This window comes from Barbus barbus (assembly GCF_936440315.1).
Source record: "Barbus barbus genome assembly, chromosome: 32".
NCBI lineage: Eukaryota > Metazoa > Chordata > Actinopteri > Cypriniformes > Cyprinidae > Barbus > Barbus barbus.
Genome location: NC_136760.1, coordinates 23,994,188 through 24,017,656, shown reverse-complemented (window position 1 = coordinate 24,017,656; position 23,469 = coordinate 23,994,188). Strand labels below are relative to the sequence as shown.

Below are 23,469 nucleotides of genomic sequence, written 5' to 3'. Positions count from 1 at the left end.
AAAATTAACAACATCCCGAATACAATTTATTTTCAAACTGAATTTTTGCATACAAAGAGCAGGAAATGGGCACTAGGGGAAGAGAATGCAAAGCGTTCTAAAAGATTATATATTTGTGGCTACATTGTACTGCAAGACACATCTGAGTTCACAAGAGAGACAACATTAATATTGCAGTTCGCAATGACACCGTCTACATAATGCAATAAATACTCTCACACACACACACAAGTATTCATATATTGCACTTTGCAGGAAATAAAGGTATTGGTTAAATAGATGTTAGATAGTGTTCAATGTAATCAACCCAGTTCAGCAAAGACTAAACTGGTCAGTGTTAAACGTTACAGAAAATGTTATACATTACTGACATGACATAGGCTATATATATGTGCAAAAATTACAATAATATCCCATGGAAAAATCACTGTGTCTGCTCTGCATGTCAGCCCTAATTACTCCATTATGACGACATCTTTTTGTTCCTTTAAATCTTTGCAGATCTTTGTAGATGCTACAGAGGTTGAATTGTGTGCCTCTAAAAATGGACAATACATGACAACAAGAGTTTGATTAACTGTAAAATCAAACTTTGTTAGTAAGATGAAGTCAAAAAATAAAACATCAAGTCCACATAACATGCCAACTTGGCATTGATTACAATTTTTGAGGACTGTTCCAAACAACCCTATATACAACCTTTCACATTCAGCTAGGTTTAAATGTCCAACAAATTTTCAACTGAGTATAATCAGAAAAATAAAACCATCTACAAACAGATTTGCTCAAGAGTAACCATGAAACACCTAGCAAACATCTTTTTAGAAGTTCTACCAACAAGAGAACCAGCGCTTGGGGCAGAGTTCCTCATACCAACACATGGTTCAGCACCACCATCACTCAGAGCTGGATAAAGAAACATCTACTGGACAAAGGAAATCAGAAGTCACCATATTAAAACGCATGTTTGTATAATTTTGAAGTGAAAACACTTCCTGATGAGTAGAATACATTGGTGTTTTGCTTCAATATTGCAGCCAACATGAAGAGAAATCAGAAGGGCAGCTCACTCCCACTAATGAAGAATACCTTTAATTGGTAACACTTTACAATAATGTTTAAATAGTTAACATTAATTAATGCATGTTTGGTCATAAAACAATACCAATTAAACCAAAATGCTTTGAAAAATGTTAAGAAAAATAAACATGGGGATTAATAAAGTAGAATTAATAAAATGCTGTTAAAAACGGTCTTTTATTGTTATTAGCTATTGCTTTAACTAATATACAGAACCTTATTTTAAAAGTATTACCCATTAACAAAAAAAAAACCAAAATGTAATACTTTGCCAGTAGTATAGAATTCATTTTTTTTTTTGTAAATTGTTGACTCTTCTCCAATGTGCCTCACAAAGAAATCTATTTTAGGATTGTACATATTATTGGCAAACATAAAGAGAGGTGATCATTTAAATCAATTTTACATTTAAATAAAAATATCCCAAAAGGTATAAAAATGCGGAACCTCTTGAACGAGAATCAACCAACTTAAGACGAGCCCAAGCTGAATGCAAACGTCTAATTGTGGTGCTCAAAATCTCTCAATTTAAGACTTACACTGGATAATTTAAACCCACATCAAATGCTTTACTATGAAACGTCACCCACTGTACATTCAAGGTTCACGGTTCCTACATTCATTACTTTTGTTAACAAAAAAAAAACTAAATAAAAGACCTCACTCAGCAGTACGCGACTAATCTGGAGTGCTACATGGTACGGTGCGGATTGTGAGAACTATATTCTTAAGCTACTGACAAATAACTGATGATAAAACTGCTCCTAAAGGAAGGCCACCTGATGATGGGACGGAAAAGGTATGACAGGAAGAAGTTCTTCATTATCTCAATTAACCCACTTGCTTACTCACTGTGAGTGCTTAGCCCTGTTTTTCTTTGGAGAGCTCTGTGTGAAAGCCTGAAACACATGCTGGTGTTTGAGAAAGGAGTCTTGTGGATCTCCCAGGTGCAGCAGAGACAGAAAAGGCTTCATGCACCGGCAGGGCCGCTCTGCCCTAAAAAGGGTTACAAGAAACGAGAGCAGCCCTATACATGCTGGTAAATCTCAGTGTTAATGCTGCCTTAAAGTTTGCACACATCTGTAATGAGATTCTCTGCTGTCCAAAAACTTACCTTACAACAGTACACATAGATAATAACGTAATACAGCTATACACACAGAGACGCAAGTTTATATCCCATGCTACGGACACCTAAAAGCACTGTTTTGGTGTCGATGTGAGTGAGACTTTGGTAACGATTTGATAATGTGGAACCCACTCCATGCAATTAATTTCCCAGTGACTGACTTAGTGCATATGGAAACAATGGAACGGTGTGTTTGATATACATCAGGTGAACGGAAGATATAAGAATTTACAGAGAGTGAGAATTAAAAAATAAAATCTCTTCATAAAAACAAATGACAAAAACAAAAAGAACTGCCAAGTCTAGCTCGGCGTTTACAGCTGACACTAAATTCATGTGTCAGTTCCCATCTGAGCAAGTGCCAATACCAGAGCCAAAGCGACTTTCACAGCCCACACACACACACACACACACACACACGTGTCCTGTATGTGTGCTAGTGGCCGCTGGAGTCTCCACAGTCTATTGCCTGAGAGTCCCATCAGATTAAGGCTCTTTAAGGCAAAGGACGGCACATGCAGCGTGATAGAGAAAGAGACAGAGAGAAAAAAAGTAGAAGGGTACAACACTTCAGGGAAGGCTGGACAGGATTGGCTCATAGCTGGTGTACTATGCTGTCAGCGTGATTGATGGATACAGGGCCATCCTGTCTCAGTCTCTGCCATTGAAAAGTTGTGCTAAGCGATCCGACCTCCTCTTCTTCATTCTCTTGCTCTTTAGCGAACTCCATGAAAACCTGCAGAACAGGTATACACTTTCAATTAAATTGAATTAGCTATGACAGACAAGTACCGCAAAAATCCTAATTAACATCAGTTTCTTTGCTTTGTTTTCTAATGCTAAACAAGATGAAATCATTTGAGAAGAAAAATTGCACAAGATATTAAAATTTATTTACAAACAAAAAATGCCGTCTACTTTGCATTACTCCAACTGAGATTTTTAAGACTAAATGTCATTACATTTAATTTTATATTAATATAATATTTTTATATTTTAAATAAATGCATAATTTTTTATTTTTTTTTAAATACATTGTGACATACTTGTTCAAGCGTTGACTGGGAGAAGTTGTACTCTTCAAAGTTAAAGTTCTGTTTAGCTGTGAAGAAATTAGAAGAATGGTCAAAATTATTTATTCTTCATAAAAACTGTGTAGTTGTCCATTGTCCATTTCTTACCACTTTCTAACTGGGCAAAGGACTTGGCTAGTGACTTCACATCTTCCATTGGAATTTTATACACCATCAGAGTGGCAAAACTGCAAAGATCCAAGACACACACCCAAAAATTACCTTTCTAACTCCCAGAGGTTTTACATTCTATGTCAGACATTTGCAGTTTAGTGCTTTAATCTGACAGGTTTTTTTTCTAAACCAATGCAGACACGTCTTACCTGTCCTGACGAGCAGCGTGGGGAAATATCTTCAGTATCTCTTTGTGCAACAGTGCTACCTGCTGGAGACCTGTGAGCTCCTCCCTGAGATTAATCTCTAGGCTGTAGCCTCTCCCAAACTTCCCCTTCAGGTGCTGAATAGAGCCAATACACCTGCAGGGGGCAACATAAGAAAATATTACTTGCTTTCTGTTCTGCTTTACTTGCTTGCTCAGAAATTCTCTTTATGTTCATGTTAATCCATGCCATTTTTAACTGAGGCTTTTATCCATCTCAAAGTCCCACCTCAGCTGACCAGAAACCATGATGGCCACACGGTCACACACAGCCTCGGCCTCTTCCATGTAGTGGGTGGTCAATAGGGCTCCTCGCTGTTTGTTCTTAAAGGCAGCACGGATCGCCCTCCTATTTGAGTGAACAACAGAAATGTTCATTTTTGCAGACCTGTTTTAGATGTACATGCTTTGATTATATCAAGTAACATCAGCGTAGTAAATTTTACCACATGCGTTGTTTTGATTTGGGATCCATTCCTGTAGATGGTTCATCCAACAGAACTATCTGAGGATTTCCCAGCATGCTTAGCGCAAAGCACAGCTAGTATGAAAAAGATTAAAAAGTAAGCGTAAAATAGACAAAGTCAGATTTTTCATAATGATATTGAATTAAATTATTTTTTTACTTGCCTTCCTCTTTAGCCCTGCAGACAGGTTTTTTGCCTGTTTGTAAAGATGATCCTTCAGCTCTAGAGCATTCACAACACTGTGAAGACACAATATTTAAACCCTGAACTGTGGTGGTCACACTGTATAATGTGGTGGATAAATAGTCACATTGATAACAGAAACCAAGCAGATTTGCCAAAGGCTGATTAAATGACATTTGCTGGAAATAAATCACTCTTATTTAGCTATGAAAGAATATTGTGAATAATCAAAAAAAATGATGTTCCCATGACAATATAACTTTCACCCCATTAAATATTTGCAGAAAAAAGTTAGTTTACTGTGTCACTTACAATTTTACAATAGACAGTTGATACAAATACCTTTAATTTGATTCACTGTAAAGTACAAATATAATAAATTTAATAAATAATAATAAAAATAAAGAAATAATAATAAAAAAGCTGTGGTGGTTAATAAATAATATGCCATGTTTAAAACCCTGATTTGTGTTGAGTACACTAGCGTTCAAAAGTTTCAATAAGAAATTGTTGTTTTTTTAAATAAATTATTATTATTTATTTTTTTTAAGATATTCATAAAATGGATTAAAACGGACAGAAAACACATTTATAATGTAACAAAAGATTTTAATAAAAGATCACAACAGTTTTTTTATTATTATTATTTAATCAAAGAATAATGGCTGCTGAAAATTCAGTATTATATTAGGTGTTTCCCCTGCCATTATCTAAGGTGTAAATGTTAGTGTAAATGTAAAGGTTTTTAAAAAAAAGATATGGTACCGCTTAATGATATTTGGGATATCACGCTGACGTAGCCCCTTTATAGCAGCATAGATCTCCAGGTGCTCCTGTAGAGTGATTCTAGGCCAAAGAGGGTTCACCTGAGGACAGTACCCTACATGATCCAAGGGGTTTTCCACTGGTTGGAAGTCTGTTCCATAATCTCCCATCAGAATCTAAAAATAAATATCAAACTTTAGTCATAACACAATGAACACACTTCATATGATCAAAAGAACTCATAACCAGAACATTATTAGAGATTGAGCACAAACCTGTCCAGCAGTGAGTTCAGTGTCTCCAGACAGCACGTGCATAATAGTGCTCTTTCCTGCTCCATTTGGTCCCAGCAGACCCAAAACCTCACCTGAGAACAGGCCATTTTTCATTAACATCTGCTTGCTCTCTTTAAAATCATTACTTACAGTACATCGGAGGCAGACTACCTTTGCGAACACAAAATGAGATGTTCTTTGTGGCCACTTTCCTTCTCTTGCTGAGCGAAAAGGCCTCCCTCTTGCCTTTGTACTGTTTCCTGAGGTTACTCACCACTACCACCGGTTTCTGTAAAAGTTTTATTTTTCCATTTTTAATAAGTTATTGGACAATGAAGTGATTTGAGACTCTTAAGACTACAGAAGTTAAGTTGGGCTGTACCTCCTCACAGCACTGACAAGTCAACGCCTCCTTCACTCGAGCTTTCTCCATCTGAACATCCTCATCCTCACTCATGTTCTCCTCTGGATTTCGCTGAGCTTTGCTGTTCGCTTGGGAGGAAATCCTGGAGAACAGAGAGACCAGAGATCAAGAGACCAGAGACTCTTTCTTAGTGACCTGAGTAGGGTTTGTTTGTTTCATTCATTTTTTAACGCCATGCCAGCATCAAGGCTAATTTTCACTACTTCTTCATAAAATCTAATAGACCTTAGAACAGAAAGCTTACATTAGGTAAAACTGGCTGAACGTCATGTTCTTAATCCAACTGAAGTATGTGATAAGCCACATAAATGAACTCTTATTTAATTAATTTGCTACCTTTACTGCTCATTTACTTTCCAAAAGAAAAAAAAAACCCTGCTGGCCCAGAACATTGAACGGTGTTTTTTTTTTTTATCTGTAGTAATTAAAAAACAAATTAGTAAGATTTAATAGTACCTGATCGTATAAGTATGTCAATAATAAATATTATGCATAAAACTGCATAAAAGGTAATAAATAATTGTTTTTGCCTGTTTTACCCGATTCACATTCTTTATACTATTTAGTTTATTTAGTTTTATGAAGACAGACCTGCAGAGCTGGTCATTTTTCATGGTCTTCCCTCCATATCTAATCTCAAGCCATCTCAGGGTGAAGAGCAGCAGAATACACTGGATATACGGCTATGGATGACACAAAGATTCAGTGAATAAGAAAACATTATAACACACTTTGAGACAGTAAAATGATATTTACAGCAACTTACAGACACAACAGAGATGAAGAGATTCTTCCACAGGAAATCATCATCATGAGGAGACTGAAGGAAGGTGGTCTAGAATAATAATAAAACAAGACTTGTATTAGGTTCAATAACAACAGGGGCATTTCATTCATGCCCTCAGACACCGAACAGGAGTCCTGTAAGTAAAGTATTACCATGGTAATGCAGTTAAGGCAGCCCATAAGAGGGTAGAGTGGACTGAAGAAACACAGTGCATTGTGTAGGAGACGGCCCACACCAGAACTCTCATTCACAAGAGCCAGCTGGACTATGGATGCAGAAACCACACACAACTATGGAAGAAAAAACAAAAACAAACAAAAAAATAGCTTTCCTTCTAATTCCTTCCTACAGACACACTTGTTTTTGAAAGACAATTAGATACTTCAAATATAAAATAATTCACAATATATAGACCTTTTCCCCATTATTTTTTTAGTTAATTCATTTCCATGACAGTTCTGGTTTCACAATGACCTGATATTTCAAGGGTTTTCCACAGGAACAGGGTTTATTGTTATTATTAAGATTATTTGAAATTTGTGGGAAAGTTTCTTGAAGACTCACCATCATGGAGACCACTGAGAAGAAGTCCCTATTGCTCTGGACTCTGACGAACATGAAGGATATGCAGTATGTGAAGAGAACCATGGCTGGAGCGAAGCCAATCAGACACAGAGCCTGAAAATGGAGTAAAGACAGTAGCTGAGATATGCTAATGAATCTGCTCTGCTCATTAAGTTTAAATAACTTCTATTTTAAAAAAAGTCTAGTGGAAGCTAGGTGAAGCGTTTTCTTACCACAGACATGATGTTATGGGAGGTTAGCAGGTTTGTAGAATGGAAGGCAAACAGGGTGCTGGTCATACAGATTAAGATAAGATAATAGAAAGGGACATCAATAGCTGCCTGACCGCACCAGTACGCTGAAGGAACAAGACCAGAGATCCTCAGGGTCGAGCGACACTTCAACTGATAAAAGAACAGCAAAGTTAGAGAGGTTACATTCAATGTAAAAACATTATTAAAGCAACACTGAAATATTATTGTAGAAAGATTCTGATAAAATCAATTTAAGGTGAGCCCTACAGATAGGGGTCGGTAAGATGTTTTAATGTTTTTGAAAAGTCTCTATCAAGGCTACATTTATTTGATCAAAAATAAAGTAAAACAGTAACACTGTGAAATATTACAATATTACAAATAACTGCATTTTAAAAATGATTAAAATAGAAAACCATTTATTCCTGTGATGCAAAGCTGAACTTTCAGCATCATTACTCCAGTCTTCAGTTTTACATGATCCTTTAGAAATCAATCTAATATGCTGATTTGCATTAAAATGACTTTCATTAAAAAGAAATGCATTTATTTAAAATAGAAATTTTAAAAAAATTGCAACAATGTAAAACATCTGTCATTTTTGATCAATTTAATGCATACAGGCTAAATAAAAACAAAGAAGGTAAAATAAGTCAAATTAACGCTAAAATAAAACAGTTAAACTTTAAACTATCATCATATGAAGTTACAACCCACAAATATACCTCTTTGTCTCTTGTGTGGTCCATTGCAAAATAGGCTGGCATCCCAGCGGCCAGCATCCCAAGAATCACAGCCTCAATGTAAACCAGTGCATAGGATGTCTTATCTGGGATTTGCTAAAATGCAGACAGAGTATAGCTGTAAACACTCACAAGAAACAACAATAGAAGTGTATGTACAGTGAGTTCAGTGTACTAATGCACTACACTTACATAGTCAAAGGGTTTAGTCCATGTTCTAATGTGTTCAGTGCCATTAAAGCCCCTAAGGAGGGCGTTACTGAGCACATTGACAACCATAGGCAAGGAGTGCACGGTGGTGCTGTTAAACGCTAAAATGTAGGTAAAATCCTGTTATTGAGAAACAACAAGAGAGAACAGGAGGGGTTAAATCAAGATTTCAAAAGAACAGCAAGTGTTTCAATTAATTTTCAACAAAAACAATCATTTCAGAACAATACATTCCTAAAATTCAAACTGTGGAGTGCCAAAAGGTAAAGAGGTAAACCAATTGCACTGGTATGAAAACATGCAATTCTCTTTCGCACCTTACTGGATCCTGTCACGTTGATGGCGGCGCTGACAGGTGCAGCAGACATGTAGTCTGGTTTTTTCATCATTTCCACTTTAATATCCTGAGACTCCAGATTGTGGATGAACCCTGACAGGTCAGAATCTACCACAACATAGAGATGTCAATTAACCAAATAGGTCAATGTGAATTATCAACAAATGTCAACATAATATACACAAGTATTGTCACAGACCAGTGGAGTTTTGCACAAGCAGGCTGGTGGTGTATTTGTGAGGAGCCTCGTTGCGGTGCAGCAGGTATATAGGTGAAAACAGTCTTTCAGGAGAATGAATCTGAATGTTTCCTGTGGCCACGGACAGAATCAGCATTGCAGATAAGAAAACCAGGAAGAGTGTCAAACTGATTAAAAGAGAGGAGACAAAAGTATGACTTATAGCTTTGTATAGCACATGAATCATATGGATATTTAAGATACTTATATGGTTAATGCATCCATCAACTCAATGTTTTTTTTGTTGTTTTTTTGAGTATGGCTTGGGTCTGGTTCAATACAAATAACATTTTGGGTCTGTAAGATTTATTTTTTTAATGCTAGGCAAACATGATCAGCTTGCTAGCATTTGCTCACTTGTATATGATAGGTTTTCTGTCTCTCTGCAGGTTGAGCATGTGCAGCCAGGCCATGGTGCTAAACTGCTGTCTCCAGAGGGCACGGCCAGTTACTGCATCCTGCCTGCTGTCTGAAAACATCAGCAGCCGCTGGTCTGTGTCATCCACAGAGGACGCGTCTCCCTCGTCTTCCACCTTTTCTTGGTTAAACACACTGTAGTCTACCAATGAAGGAACACACAGTAGGCATTATACCGCTCGATCACTTCATAGTGGGTCATTGTAATACTGATCAGTTTCATGTAGTTCATGTCAACATATCTTAAAGTGTAATTTTGAGATGCTTTGAACCAGTTTAGATTGGTGGTTATCTTACCAGCCTGATCCACCTCTGCCTCTGCCTCCAGACGCAAGAAGACGTCCTCTAACGTTGTCATGGAGACACCGTAGTTAATGATACCCAGGTCAGGACGACAGTCCAGCTCCGCAAACAGCCCTGGAGTGCAAAGTGATTGAGAGACGAGAAGAGTTTAGTAACCATAGAAATTGGTAATATTTTTGGATTGCAAGAAACAAGAAAACTAACCACACACACCAAAAGCACTCCTTTATACTTCTCATCATTTAATAACATTCATGTTAGTCCAAACCTATATGCAAGTCATACAGGTTTGGAATGATATGAAAGTGAATGAATCAAACTGTAAGCATCAAGTAAGCACCAGTATCATAGACTTCATATAAAAAGGCTACAGACAATAAATCTACATAAAAAATTTTAAATAAACAAATAAATAAAACACCACCACAGTCCTGGTGAAAGCATGAAGCAATCTGTTGCTCTGCAGGGCATATGGCAGTGTGGCACATAGCAGATGGTGACATAAGGGCAAATAGAAGCGAGACCTGGGAAAGTGTCCATGCTCTCGAAAGGCAATGTGAACTTAAGCTCAGCCTCTTGCTGCCTTGACAACTGAGCCTTGGGAACATGCTGCTTGACCAGTGATGTGATTTTCTCCACTTCACAGCCTTCAGTTACAGACATTCTAGAGGAGGTTTAGAATGACAGTGTTAAATGTAGCAGCAGCAATGGGTGACCGGGAGATATAAATATATACATTTTTTTGCACTTTTCTTAAGACTAACCTAAGATGGTAGCCAACCCCACACTTGGTCTTCAGGTACAAAGAGGAACCAACACATTTCAGCTGTCCTTGAGAGATGACAGCTTTACGATCTGTGTGACAGAAAACGCACAGAGGTGTGTGAGATTGAGGCATAAATGACTGATTGAAGAAAACTGAAAAATGATAGAAGTACCTGAAAGTATATCTGCCTCGTCCATGTAATGAGTGCTGAATACAGTAACTCTGCCTGCTCTACGGCTCTTCAGTAAGGACCAGACCTGGTGCCGAGACACTGGGTCCATACCAGCCGTAGGCTCATCCAGAAGAAGGATCTGATTCATAAGCAAAAGGATATAGAGAGAGGGGTATGAATAAGCAAACGAATCAAGAAGTCAAAGGTATAAGCCATCAGACATTTACCTTTGGGTCTCCGAGAATCGCTATGCCCACAGAGAGCTTCCTCTTCTGGCCTCCACTCAGATTTTTCGCCTGGGCATCCATAATCTTTTCTAAATCCAGATCCCTTAGAACTTTTCTCACCTTAAAAAGAGAGATATTTTAGAATTGAAATTCTAACAAAAAGCATGAAGTAACTGGATGTTTCTGGCTTTATTGAAGCTATTTTTTAAATACACTACCATATAAAAGTTTAGAGCGAGTATATTGTATTCAGCAAGGACACATTAAATTAATCAAAAGTGACAGTAAGGATGTTTACATCATTACAAAAGACTTCTATTTCAAGTAAATGCCGTTTTGTTTTTGTTTTCTTTTTAAAGAATCCTAAAAGATCTGTATCATGATTTTTAAACCAGAATGATTTTTGAAAGATCATGGTCACACTGAAGCGGATAAAAATTCAGCTTTGCCATCACAGGAATAAATTAAATTTTTAAAATATATTAAAATAGAAAACAGTTAATGTAAATTTTAACTATATTTATTATTTCTTTATAATCAAATACATGCAGCCTTGGTGAACATAAGACTCCTTTAACAAACATTAAAAAAAATAACAATCTTTCCGTTCCCAAACTTTTTTTTGGTAGTGTATCTATGGATAAAAGGAAAAAAAGGAAACAAAAAAAATCCTTCTGGAACCATGACCACTTACGTGTGAGGTCACTGTTGCATTGTATAATGGATATAATTAAACATGCAGATTGGGGCTGATGTCAAATTAGCTTTTTAAATGCATTGTATGGGAAACTGTTTTGTAATTTCCCGCACAATGAGTCAACATGTGGTCAGCAGATGTTGTCTCTTGATCCACTGGGAGTTCCTACCTCACCATCAATATCAGATGGCAGGATCCCTTTGATGGCAGCAAAGATCCTCAGGTGTTCCTCTACAGTGAGCACATCAAAGATGATGTTGAACTGGGGGCATATACCAACCAGCTGTTTCATCTCGGACCCCTCGGCTATCTCTGCCACAGGAGAGCCATAGATGGTTGCCGTGCCTATGCATAAAGCACAGAATAATAAAATCGTGAGTGTAGCAGCAGTACAACTTCAGTTTTGGCAACATCCAGTAAGAGGTAAAAGTGTTCACAAAAAAAAATTCAAATTTAGCATCTATGACCTATGACATGTCTGACCTTCTGTAGGGGGGCAGATGCCACACAGGATGTTCATGAGGGTGGATTTTCCTGCTCCACTGTGACCCAGCAGGGCAGTGATCTGACCCTCATAGATGTCAAAAGTCAAACCTTTAGATCACAAATGGACAGAAGACAAAACATTCATCTACACATCAGAGCCAGAAGTCTTGTCATAAGCTTTTAAAGCATTTAAACCATTTTTAAAGGAATCATCGGATGCCCATTTTCCACAAGTTGATATGATTCTTTAGTCTTAATTTTAACATACGTTTGTTAAAATTTCTCAATGGTAGTGTAAAACGATTTTTTTTAAAACCCATTTTACCTTTTAAAAATCAGCTGTTTTCAGCAACCAGTTTTAGTGCGTGTTCCTTTAAATGCTAATGAGCTCTGCTCACCCTACCCCTCTCTTCCGTGGGGTGACGAGCTGTTCTCTTGAGACTGTGCCGCGGAACTTGCTAACTAGCACGTCATTAGGAACGGCGATTTGCAAAGTTTCATAAAAGAACCTTATACTCCCTTCTTCTGTAGGTGAGGCTGGATCACGAATGATTTGTGCAAACAAACGCATTTAGGTAGATCGGGGGGTGCATTCCCTTCAAAAACAAAAGGTAATCCACTGCGTCTTCAGCGGCTCAGATGTCGGGAGTAAATGACTGCTATGTTCATTATTACATCCGAAAACACAACACAACTCAATCACTTAGCAGCCATTATTGTCTACTGCTCTGGCGTGGAAACAAGGGCGGACTGAAGACAGCTCACTCAGGGTGGGTCTAAGGTAAAATCCTAGTGTCAGTCAACAAAAGTGGGAGGGGCCTGGGTCTGTGAGACATCACACAGACACACATCTGAGAATGGCTTGATATGAGAAAGAGGAAATTATCTAACGAGATTAAAAAAAAAAAAAAACACAGGGTGGATCTTTATCATTATAGGGTGGTTGTGTACACACACTGCCAACATACATTTCAGTTCAAACAACTTGTAAAAGTGCATGACGTATCCGATGACCCCTTTAAAAGGAAAACGCCACCGTTTTTCCAGATTCCAATATGTTCTTCCCTCAATTTAGACGAGTTCATACGTACCTCTCCCATCTAAGTGCGTGCACTTAAATCGCTCTAGCACGTGGTGCCACAATGCTAACGTTTAGCTTAGCACCATTAATTCCTTAGGATCCAAACAGGGATGAATTTAGAAGCCACCAAACACTTCCATGTTTTCCCTATTTAAAGATGGCTACATGAGTAGTTACACGAGTAAGTATGGCGACACAAAATTAAATGTGGCGATTTAAACAAAGCGGTTACAATATGATAACTATATTGTACTTCGCAGAGCACTTCGCAGCACTTCGACCTCGGCACAGTAATATCATCACTCCTGAAAACTCCCAAGTAGGGCTCACTGCAGTCCACAACATCCAGGGGGTGTGGTTGGATCCACATCTAGGGGGTGGAGATGGGTAGGTTTAGGTATATGTAAGGTGGGAGGCGTTGGATCTGGATCCAACCACGCCCCCTGGATCTTGTAGGCTGTAGCGAGGCGCTTCTCCAAAACTCTCCCTCTCCCACTACTGATAGTGCAGGCGTGCAGGTCACGTTGGTTGTATTGACGGAAGTTAGGGAATTTTCAGGAGTGATGATATTACTGTGCCGAGGTCGAAGTGCTGCGAAGTGCTCTTCCGCCATACATTATAGTTATCATATTTTAACCGCTTAGAAAATCGCCACATTTAATTTTGTATCGCCATACTTACTCGTGTAACTGTCTTTAAATAGGGAAAACATGGAAGTGTTTGGTGGCTTCCAAATTCATCCCTGTTTGGATCCTAAGGAATGAATGGTGCTAAGCTAAACGCTAGCATAGAGGCGCCGCACGCTACAGCGATTAAGTGCACGCACTGAGAAGGGAGAGGTACGCATCAACTCGTCTAAGTTGAGGGAAGAACATAGTGGAATATGGAAAAACGGTGGAGTTTTCCTTTAAGACCAAGATCATGTGCATTATGGGACTGTTTAGTACTATGGAGGTAAAAAGTGTTGTAAATACCATTTTGTGCCGACTATAAGCATTTTATCAACAGTATACAAAAAGTTATTTAGTCCTCAAATCCATAAATGCCGAGCAAGAGGATGCATACATCATTTGTGTATCACACAAACAAGGAAGTGTCACAATTTGGACATAGGCGGGAAGTCTCACCTCTCAAAGCCTCCACTTTGGTGTCTTTCTCTCTGTAGACTTTACGAATATTGCAGATCCTAACAGGAGTAAAAAAAAAAAAATAAACATAGAAATGGATATTAAATGGGTTGCTCTGGCTGAATGCCAGCTCTCTTCAAGCCCAAATCTATCCAGGCTTTGAAGAATTTTAACATACAGCAGCTGTAAAAACATTACTCCCTTTTCTAAACGGCTGAATATGGAGGTACAAAACATAAAATAAAAATATTGAACCAAACAACTGTGATATATGACGGTAGATAGATGACAGACAGATGATAGATAGATACAGATGACAGACAGATTGTGGATCGCTGGTCATTTTGTGTTTCAAGTCCAAACCTGATAACCTCTTTGCCTCTAAACTCAGGAGAAACCGCCTCCACCGATTCATCATTCAATGGGGTTCCGTTGACATCGCCCTCATACACCGAGCTCACCTCCACATAACGCTTCCTCCGCTTCGACCAATAGGATGGCTGTAGGAAGTACAGCATTGAGCGCCTTGTGCCAAATTCGCCTGAAGGAAGAAACAGTCATTTATGTGGGAAGGTCACAAACGCCTCCATCCCAGTTTAGCAATAACTAAGACAGATTTGTGTGTGTATTCTTTAGAGCAGCCACATAATGACTATGGTATCTGCAAATGCGAGAACAAACTGTTGCATTTACAGTATAACCTAACAAACTTTTGAAGTCTTAAGCTAGAAAAGTGTGGTGATGCAATCTTCCTTTTAAGAAAATGGTTAACATTTTGTGGTCTACTTAAAAAAAAAAAAAAAAAAAAAAAAAAAAAAAAAAAAAAAAAAAAACAAAGTAGTATACCCCAAGCATCAAAATCATGTGAAGCTACATTAAATGGACAGTGAACAAACACAGTTTGTTTCCAGGCTGAGCAAATTAATTTGCGTTGGTATAAATCTGTATATGATGCCTGAATATAAACACAGTTAAGAACTGGAACTCTACTAAAACACAAAGAGAAGTTCTGTGGTGCTAAACTGTTTATGCAAAATGCTTTGACTGTAGTTGTCACCTGGTAGCACTTGGTCCAGGTAAATGGCTAAAAGCAGATAGAGAATGCAGTCCAAGAACAGCATGACCATAGGAACATAGAGGGGGTGAGGACCATTGCCCAGAGAGGAAAGCACTGCGCCGTCTCCTTGAGCTTCCAGATACACCACCTACATATACACAAACAGTGCCAGAAAATACACACCATTTCATATATGGGATTTTTTACTTCTTTATTATTAACCATAATTAACTACATTTTGACCCCAAACTTTTGAATGGTAGCATATGATTTTTTTTTTATAAAATGTTTTTAATGTCATTGATTTTAATGTAAGAAGTCTCTTGTGCTTACCAAGCCTTCATTAATTTGATAAGAAAAAAATCTATAAAAATGTAGTGAAAATTAAAATTTAACATAACTGGTTTCAGTTTTACTACATTTTAAATTTCAGTGTCACATGATTCTTCAGAAATTATTCTAATATACTGATCAATTGTGCTGCTTAGTATTTTATATTTTTTCAAAATAATTTGATAAAATAGTTTTAAACAACAGCATATATTTGAAATAGAAATTGTCTGTAATATTATAAATAGTGTTACTGTCACTTATGATAATTTTAATGTATCCGTGCTAAATAAAAATATTACCTTAAAAAAACAAAAAAAAAAACAGACCCCAACAGAAGCGTACATAAAATACTTTGTGTGAAAACGTTCTAGGCTAAAGTACTACCAATTTGTTATTCAAATCATCACTATTCTCATATGCATTTCTTTGCTAACGGTCCCACAACCTAGGTGACCGTCATTAAACCATGGAGACCATGGAGTGCGCTTGTGGAAAAGTGTGTTACCTGGGCGATGCCGATAGAGAAGGCGCTGGGAGACAGAAGGCAGAGGAGCCACACGGCTGACTGGGGGAAATCTCTCATCAGCACAGTGAAAAGAGATAGACACCCGAACACCACAGTCAGCATGGAGCCCACTGTACTTGCAAACTTAGGCTTCTTAAACAAAGGGGTCAACATGAAGGAGAAGAAAATCTGTGGGATTAAGAGGTGGGAAAATTAAGACTTTTGAAGAAAGGTTTGAGGTCAGGAAACTAAAATGTAACACACTGTTCTTATTGTGTTCAATTCATCATCTCATGCTAAAAAAAAAAACAGACCCTTACATTTTTAAGCCTTAATCTGTCACAAAGACACCACTTTTCACAATACAATGTATAAAACCAAGAACTGTCCAGGATTTTGTTCACGTTGAACATCCTGTTCCATCCAGAAATGTCACATTATGGAAATAACTCGCAAATGCGGTTTCATATCTTGAAGAAAACACACTTTAATGCTGACACAACTTTGTGGCTAATGCTTTCTTGAAAAAAAAAAAAAGCTTTCATTCTGTCAGATATTTTACTAGTACAGTCACACCCCACTGTCGCAAAAGAAAACCAATGCAGCAGAAAGCAATTTAGCCTCGGAATACAAAAATGAAAACTAATAACACATTCAATATGACTCCAGATTAGTCTGTCACTAATATGACTACTCTAAAATGTAGGCAGAAATCGAGACCTGAGGCCAAATGAGTGCACGGCCATTTAAATGGCTCAGCACACTCTAAAGCTTTGAGTCACTATTGTTCAGAATGTGACTGGAGGTGTTGCTAGGACTTACAGAGGATATTCCATAGAGGAAAATGAGGAGGAAGATGACAAAGAAGTTGCTGTTGGAGAACAGGGGTGTGCAGGTTGCTATAACAGCCATGAGAATGGACATGGTCGTCACTAGTGCAGCATAGAGGAGGCCCCATGAAAGCCTAAAGAAAGCAGAAAAGTTTACAGACTGACCATTTATACATGATTTAAATTGGCTTTGAATTATAATGTCATAGTTCCTGCAGTGAATACACTTACCAAAACGCAGAGTCATACAATCCCATCATGCCCATGGTGTCTTTCAGCCGCTGCTCTTTTTCTGCTGCCACATTGACAATGAGGAAAGAGACAAAGGGTGTAAACGCCAGCACTAGGTATATGGAGATCAGGGCATGAGGGAACTTCTGGACCTCCACTGAACCCGGATGTCCCATCATCACTGCACGCACTTTTAATTCGTTCCACACGGGACGTTTGGTCTTCATCTGCAAAATGAATGAAGACGTAATTATGGAAGCAAAAAATAATACCACTCAGCAACTTCCCATTACCATACAAACCACTGTAAAAATCAGATTTTACAAAAGATTCACATTTCAAATAAATGTGTTCTTTTGAACTCTCTCTTCATTAAAGAATCCTGCAAAAAAACCTGCATCATGGTTTCCACAAAAATATTAAGCATCACAACTGTTTTTAACATTGATAACTGTTTTCAACATCAATAATAAGAAATCTTTCTTGGGCAGTAAATCAGCATATCAGGATGATTTCTAAAGGATCATATGAAGACTAGAGTTAAGGCTTCTTTTAAAAAGTTAAAAAAATTATACTTTTAACAGCTAACACATGTTCATGCCAGACTTCAGCAGGAAGATGCACTCCATATTAACAGCTACAATGCTTAAATACCAATAAATTATTCATCCACGCCATTTCAAACCTGTATAATGGCAGCATCAATGAGAGACTGCAGCCGTATGAATCCAGAGTACCAGTAGTTGGCGGCACGGCAGTTGACATAGTTTGTGTAGCAGCTTGCTGTGGATAAGAGAAAAAAAAATAACACCTGTCATATCCATTCCTTTCATTACAGATCAAACGGTTACAAAGGTAATGTCATTTGCATTAAAAAGGAGGTTGCCAATTAACCAAAGAAGCAGCTAAATCAGGTGCCACAGCTGTTCTGGCTTTATGACTTCAGCACTGAGTGATTCTCACTTATGGATTCGGTGAAGTCACTAGGCAGAGGGAGCTGGTTGTACGGGAATCGCAGACGGTACGACATCGCATCCAAGAAGACCACTCCTACAAAGCCATCAGGTTCATAGAGACTGGCATTCTCCAATTCTTCCTCAGTGGAGAACATCTCTAATCGTTCGTTCATAGCTGAGGATTCAACACCCACAAAAAAAAGAAATGCACAGTGAGTCCACTTTAAAAACCATCAGAGCCAGCGCTAACACACCATTAATTAGCAAAGCATTCAATAACAAAAGAATACACCATGCAATACTATTTAGTTGTTTTCTTTAAAAGTAAGAACAGAAAAATTAGAATTACGCATACACTTTACAGATCAGTGAAATGTTCTAGTGCAGTGCTTCCCAAACCTGTCCTGGAGGACCCCTAGCCCTGCACATTTTGTACATCTCCCTTACAAGACACACCCTGCGTCCCAATGTTCATACTATCCATCCTAAATAGTATGTGAGATCATAATGAGTGTGTCCCAAAGCATAGTATGTTGAAAAGAGTATGCCCCCGTATGGTCTACTATTTCAGGTCGATTTTTGAAATGTGGATCCGTGCACACTCTACTCTGGCTAGTAATTGCCCACAATCCATTGTGCATTGGCGAAGGATTCGGCCCAGAACTACAAACTAACGTGTTAGAAAAAAACTACAAACGTGGTGGATGCGCGATAGATGGTTAGGTAGAGAGGTTTGCAAAAAGGGGTTTGAGTTACTGATAATCAACATTTAACTTGGTAAAAAATATTTATTTATTGTTATCCATGTTATATTTCATCTGCAACAGCAATGTGAACTTTTATAAACATCCATTTGGTCGTTAACTGTTAAATGCATCATTATGCAGAAAATATGAGCAGAGTTCTCTGCATGAAAGACACACGACTGGCAGATCAACGAGCTAGTCTTTTCTCTCCAATATGGTAGGAAGTGAAATGAAATGAAATGTGGAGGATGTTAACTGTGACCAGATGATTGACAGGCCAGTTTACAGTGACAGGGTGCGTGTAACAGATGCGACAGAGCGGTCTGTTAAAGACGCAGTTGTGTGACGTGATAGAATGTCCCAAAGCTTGCCTACTCTTCTACTACATACTCAAAAGTGTGTACTTTTTCTTCACCAAAAGAGTACCTACTTTTAGGGCGTAGTATAAGTAGGCACAATGGGGCGCAGCAACACTCAATTCATGTCTTGCAGTCTCTACTAACGAGCTGATGAGTTGAATCAGGTGTGTTAGATAAGGGAGACAAAATGTGCAGGGCTAGTGGTCCTCCAGGACAGGTTTGGGAAGCACTGTTCTAGTGTGATAAAAAGCAAAATTTGGTCAAATTTAAACTTAAAAGCTCCCCCTTTTTTTTTTTTATTAAATACAACAATAAATCTGACGTACGCAGTTCCCGTGCCACCTCCTCCATGATGTGATTGGTGACATTGTTGATGGGGGTGTAGCCGAGACCTTTGAGTGACAGGTCCCGTTCATACTCCAGCTCCTTGGTGCTGATACTGCCGTATGAGACATGAGGGTTGAGGGTGCTAATGAGGATGAGGAGGCCCAGGAGCAGCAAAGGCAAGATCAGCTCCTGAAATGTTGTGTAAAATATACTGTCATAAAAAAATAAATAAATATATAAATGTTTATTTTATTGTACACACACACATACATATATATAAAATTACTTCCAAACTACTGTCAAGATTTATTTTGTATACCTGAAGTACCAGAGGTAACTCAGAAAAGCAAATCCATACGGTCATGTTCTCAAAGCTACAGCTCTTGATTTGCTGCCTTAGGGAGGCCATAAACACACAGTGCCAGTGAGGGTTTCCAATCATCCCTCTGGGTTTATTTGCTAGACCATGACATGAGTTTAACTTTTAATGTGCCTGGAGGTTGTGCACTACAAGTTTTGCTGCAAAAAGTTCTGGGGAATTCATTTTAAGACCACATTGAAGAAAGTCATTGATTTCATGATTACAGAATACTGGATTCTTATTGGTCAAATGGGCTATTCCCTCCCTTAAAACCAAAACTGGATTATTAAAAATGTTAAAAGTATTGTTTTTGCAAGTGTACACTATCGTTCAAATGTTTTGGGTCAAGGGAGTTTTTTTTTTTTTTTTTTTTTATTTGTATAAAAGGTTAATACTTTTTTCAGCAAGAATGCATGAAATTAAGTAAAAACGACTGTTTACTTATTTCATATTTTGTATTTTAAATGCTTTTGAACTCATATTCTTCAAAAAAAAAATAAAAAAAATAAAGTTTTTTTTAAAAGAAAAAATAAATGTTTATTGAGCAGAAAATCATTATATTAGAATGATTTCTAAAGGATCGTGACACTGAAGATTGGAGCAATGGCTGCTTAAAATTCAGCTTTGCATCATAGGAATAATTTCATTTTAAAATATAATAACATAAAAAAAACTTTAAATTGTGACATAATTTGACAATATTACTGTTTCCCCATATTTTTGATTAAATACATTTAGACTTGGTAAGCACAAGAGACTTAATGAGCCCAAACTTTTGAACAGTACTGTATCCGTGTCTGATAAAGGTTTTTGCTGCATAGTGGTAAATCACTGTACTGACTGACATACATACATACATGAAGCCCAGTATAACCAAGAACTCTGAACAGTACAACTTGCTTCAGCATCTCCACCTCCAGGAAAATCAATACAGAGATAACAATCGTTGGCAAAAATCCCAACCATGACTACTTCATCATAATACAATTCATTTTGTTCCATTTCCAACCGCTTTCCATAATGGATCATAACAATTTTCCCTTTACAAAGTCAGTTTAAAAGTACTTCAGTATTGATGTTAGGTGCTGACATGAACTAGTGGAACACCCAAGCATTAACAGCCTTTTAATTCTGAAAGACTCTTATGTAGCGCTGCACCAAACAAACAGGAGGCAGAGAGCCATTAAAAATACATAAAAAAAAAAGAGAAAACGTTACCTTACATAAAAAATACATGAACACAAGAAAAAAAGTGAAATGAGTTGAGGATTTTTTTCTTTTCTCTTTCTGAATCAAAGCAGAGAATAAACACTTGCTGGGCAGTAAAGAGTCAACAGAGTGGATGGAAGAGGATTTCATCCAGATGGAGGGGAATTACAACATAACATTAGTGTTAAGACTGCTAAGTTTTGTGATTTTATAACGCAGACTGGGTAACTGTAATTTCGCACAGCTCATTTAGCAGATGCTCTTATCAAAAGTGACACACTTATTACAGGAAAAATCCTTCTGGAGCAACCTGAGGAAAATGGTTGCAATAAAGGACACATTTTGACAGATCACCGGATCTTTGAACAGATCGACAGGGACTTTAAGACCTTTTTAAGACTAAGTAAAGAAATATTAAGAAACAACAGTGCTGCATGATAAACTGTATTTTAATCGTGATTATGATTTTATTTTACTCCATATGCAATTTTTTCTTCATTTCCAAGAAAACAAGACTTGCATCTTGATTTAAGGATGTTTAGATATTCGTTTTGGGAAAACAAGGCAGAAATACTGAGGAAGATGTTAATTTTTACAATGCGTGCAACATTTAATGCCACGACTTTATGCATTTGAGACTTTCTGCATTTGAGACTTTCTGCTTTGATTTAAGAACTTGATTGTGGAAGTGCGAATTAACACTTTTTGGACGCACAAAAACCCTGGATTTAAATGGACATTTCAGTAATTTCTGGTGAAGATTATACAAACTTCAGAGGGAGCTCAATGCCATCGCATAGAAGAGATGTGCAAAAGCTTTAATAGTGCAACAGCTTTGGATTGCAGAAGAAAGCATATAAGTGGCAGATGAAAGGCACCTGGAGACTCTGTTGTTTGGTCCTCCATTTGATCAGCAGGTTTTTGTAGAGCAGGCTCCTTGTTTGATGCCAGACTCCGGCATCTCTTCTGGTTACAGGCTGCATTCTTCCAGCATGCTTCAGCTGACTGGCACATGGATCAGACACAGCTGCAAAACAAAACATAACCTTCTTATTGCAAGTTAACGAATTGGCAATTTTTTGCTTTGAATTTGTCACGCCAACAGTGTGTTTCTTCACAAATCACAGTTCATGTTATTCAGCAAAGCTTAGATGATATATGACAAGATGCGAGAACGACGCTCCAAAACTTGGACCTTTTTGGAATGATCCCATATTATAATCAGAATTTTCTTTGTTAGCAGTGAACCTGTTCAATATTCACACTTTTATAATTAATCTTTCCCACAAATTTTTTATTACACTGCTGTCCATTAAACATGAAAAAAAGGTTCAGTTACAGTAACTTAATAATATATTATTATTATTAATAACCTAAAAATCGCTCGAAAAATGAAAGTAAATATTCATAGGAAAATAGATTACAATAATCAATTTTCTATTTGCACTAATAAAGAAGTGTCATTAAAATGTTGAAAATGACTAATCAGAATGAATAACATCAATGTCACTGACCATCATGCTTTATTACTGTATTAATTATCCAATACTTTACACATGAAAGCCTGTTTCTGCTACTGATTAATAAATAAATAAATGAATGGAAAGAAGTGAAATACAGGTTATTGCGAATTAGATCTCTTTTTTTCTATTTAGTTTACATCTGGCAATTCTGAGATTTTTCTCTGAATTCTGAGTCTACTTTAAACCATTCTACCCCCTCAAACAAATCGACTTTGCAGCTATTAAACTTATTATCACGACTAATCGTTGTCCGCACAGTTTCCCGTGTCAAGAAGACTGATAACACCTAAAGCGGAGTGAAGGGGAAAGGTGAGTACGAAGGTAACGCAGATAAGAATACGAGAAAACAGCTTGTAAAGAGTGACAGAGTGTAAAACACATAACTCAATCATTTTTATGCAGAATGTTACTGCGCGTGCATGAGGTCGCGTGCACCCGACATGTTGCGCGTGCTCGCGTGCGCGCGCGGTGCAGGTCAATAACTGCAGGACTGGGCTTTCGCCCCTTCTTTTTTCCTTAAAATAGATTACATATGTGTCCTTCAAATGTACATGAAATACTAGACCTAAATGTGAAAACTACCGATGAAATAATTAGTTTTGTTCGCTGCTCTCGGTGTGTAAACACTGACAGCTAACGCTAACTGGCTAACGGCTTTCCCTCAAGCTTAAACAAGCAAGTGCACTTACGTATGAAATACATTAAGACATGTCTTTCCTTTCCTCCAAATTCGCTTTGTTCTTTCCAAATAAATATCCTTTGGTAAATAAATAAATAGGGAAGAGATCCAGGGCGTCGTTGTCAACACTCCCTGCGCCTCTGCCATCAGCTGGACCGACCTGTCATTC

General features: G+C 37.7%; 1 protein-coding gene across 2 annotated transcripts; it reads right to left on the bottom strand.

Annotated features, from left to right (window-relative positions):
• LOC306852677 (cholesterol transporter ABCA5-like) lies at positions 1 to 23,469 on the bottom strand. Of its 2 annotated transcripts, XR_013782660.1 has the most exons (40): positions 23,311 to 23,469; positions 21,977 to 22,125; positions 19,528 to 19,717; positions 18,104 to 18,271; positions 17,826 to 17,923; positions 17,141 to 17,367; positions 16,902 to 17,043; positions 16,080 to 16,268; positions 15,242 to 15,389; positions 14,548 to 14,725; positions 14,185 to 14,243; positions 11,974 to 12,084; positions 11,660 to 11,835; positions 10,794 to 10,913; positions 10,567 to 10,705; positions 10,393 to 10,483; positions 10,153 to 10,292; positions 9,623 to 9,742; positions 9,266 to 9,467; positions 8,870 to 9,036; positions 8,651 to 8,778; positions 8,316 to 8,453; positions 8,106 to 8,219; positions 7,360 to 7,530; positions 7,127 to 7,240; positions 6,715 to 6,852; positions 6,542 to 6,610; positions 6,367 to 6,458; positions 5,734 to 5,857; positions 5,523 to 5,640; positions 5,352 to 5,443; positions 5,077 to 5,252; positions 4,292 to 4,367; positions 4,108 to 4,202; positions 3,891 to 4,010; positions 3,606 to 3,758; positions 3,391 to 3,470; positions 3,256 to 3,311; positions 1,933 to 2,945; positions 7 to 925 (listed from the first exon to the last, which is right to left on the bottom strand). XR_013782660.1 is itself a non-coding variant. In XM_079389701.1 (39 exons), exons 1-39 carry the CDS (start codon positions 23,321 to 23,323, stop codon positions 2,805 to 2,807), a joined length of 5,022 nt encoding a protein of 1,673 aa, XP_079245827.1. In that variant the 5' UTR covers positions 23,324 to 23,469; the 3' UTR covers positions 1 to 2,804. The 2 variants fall into 2 exon arrangements, 1 of the variants encoding a protein (XP_079245827.1); XM_079389701.1 differs by having other exon boundaries at positions 1 to 2,945.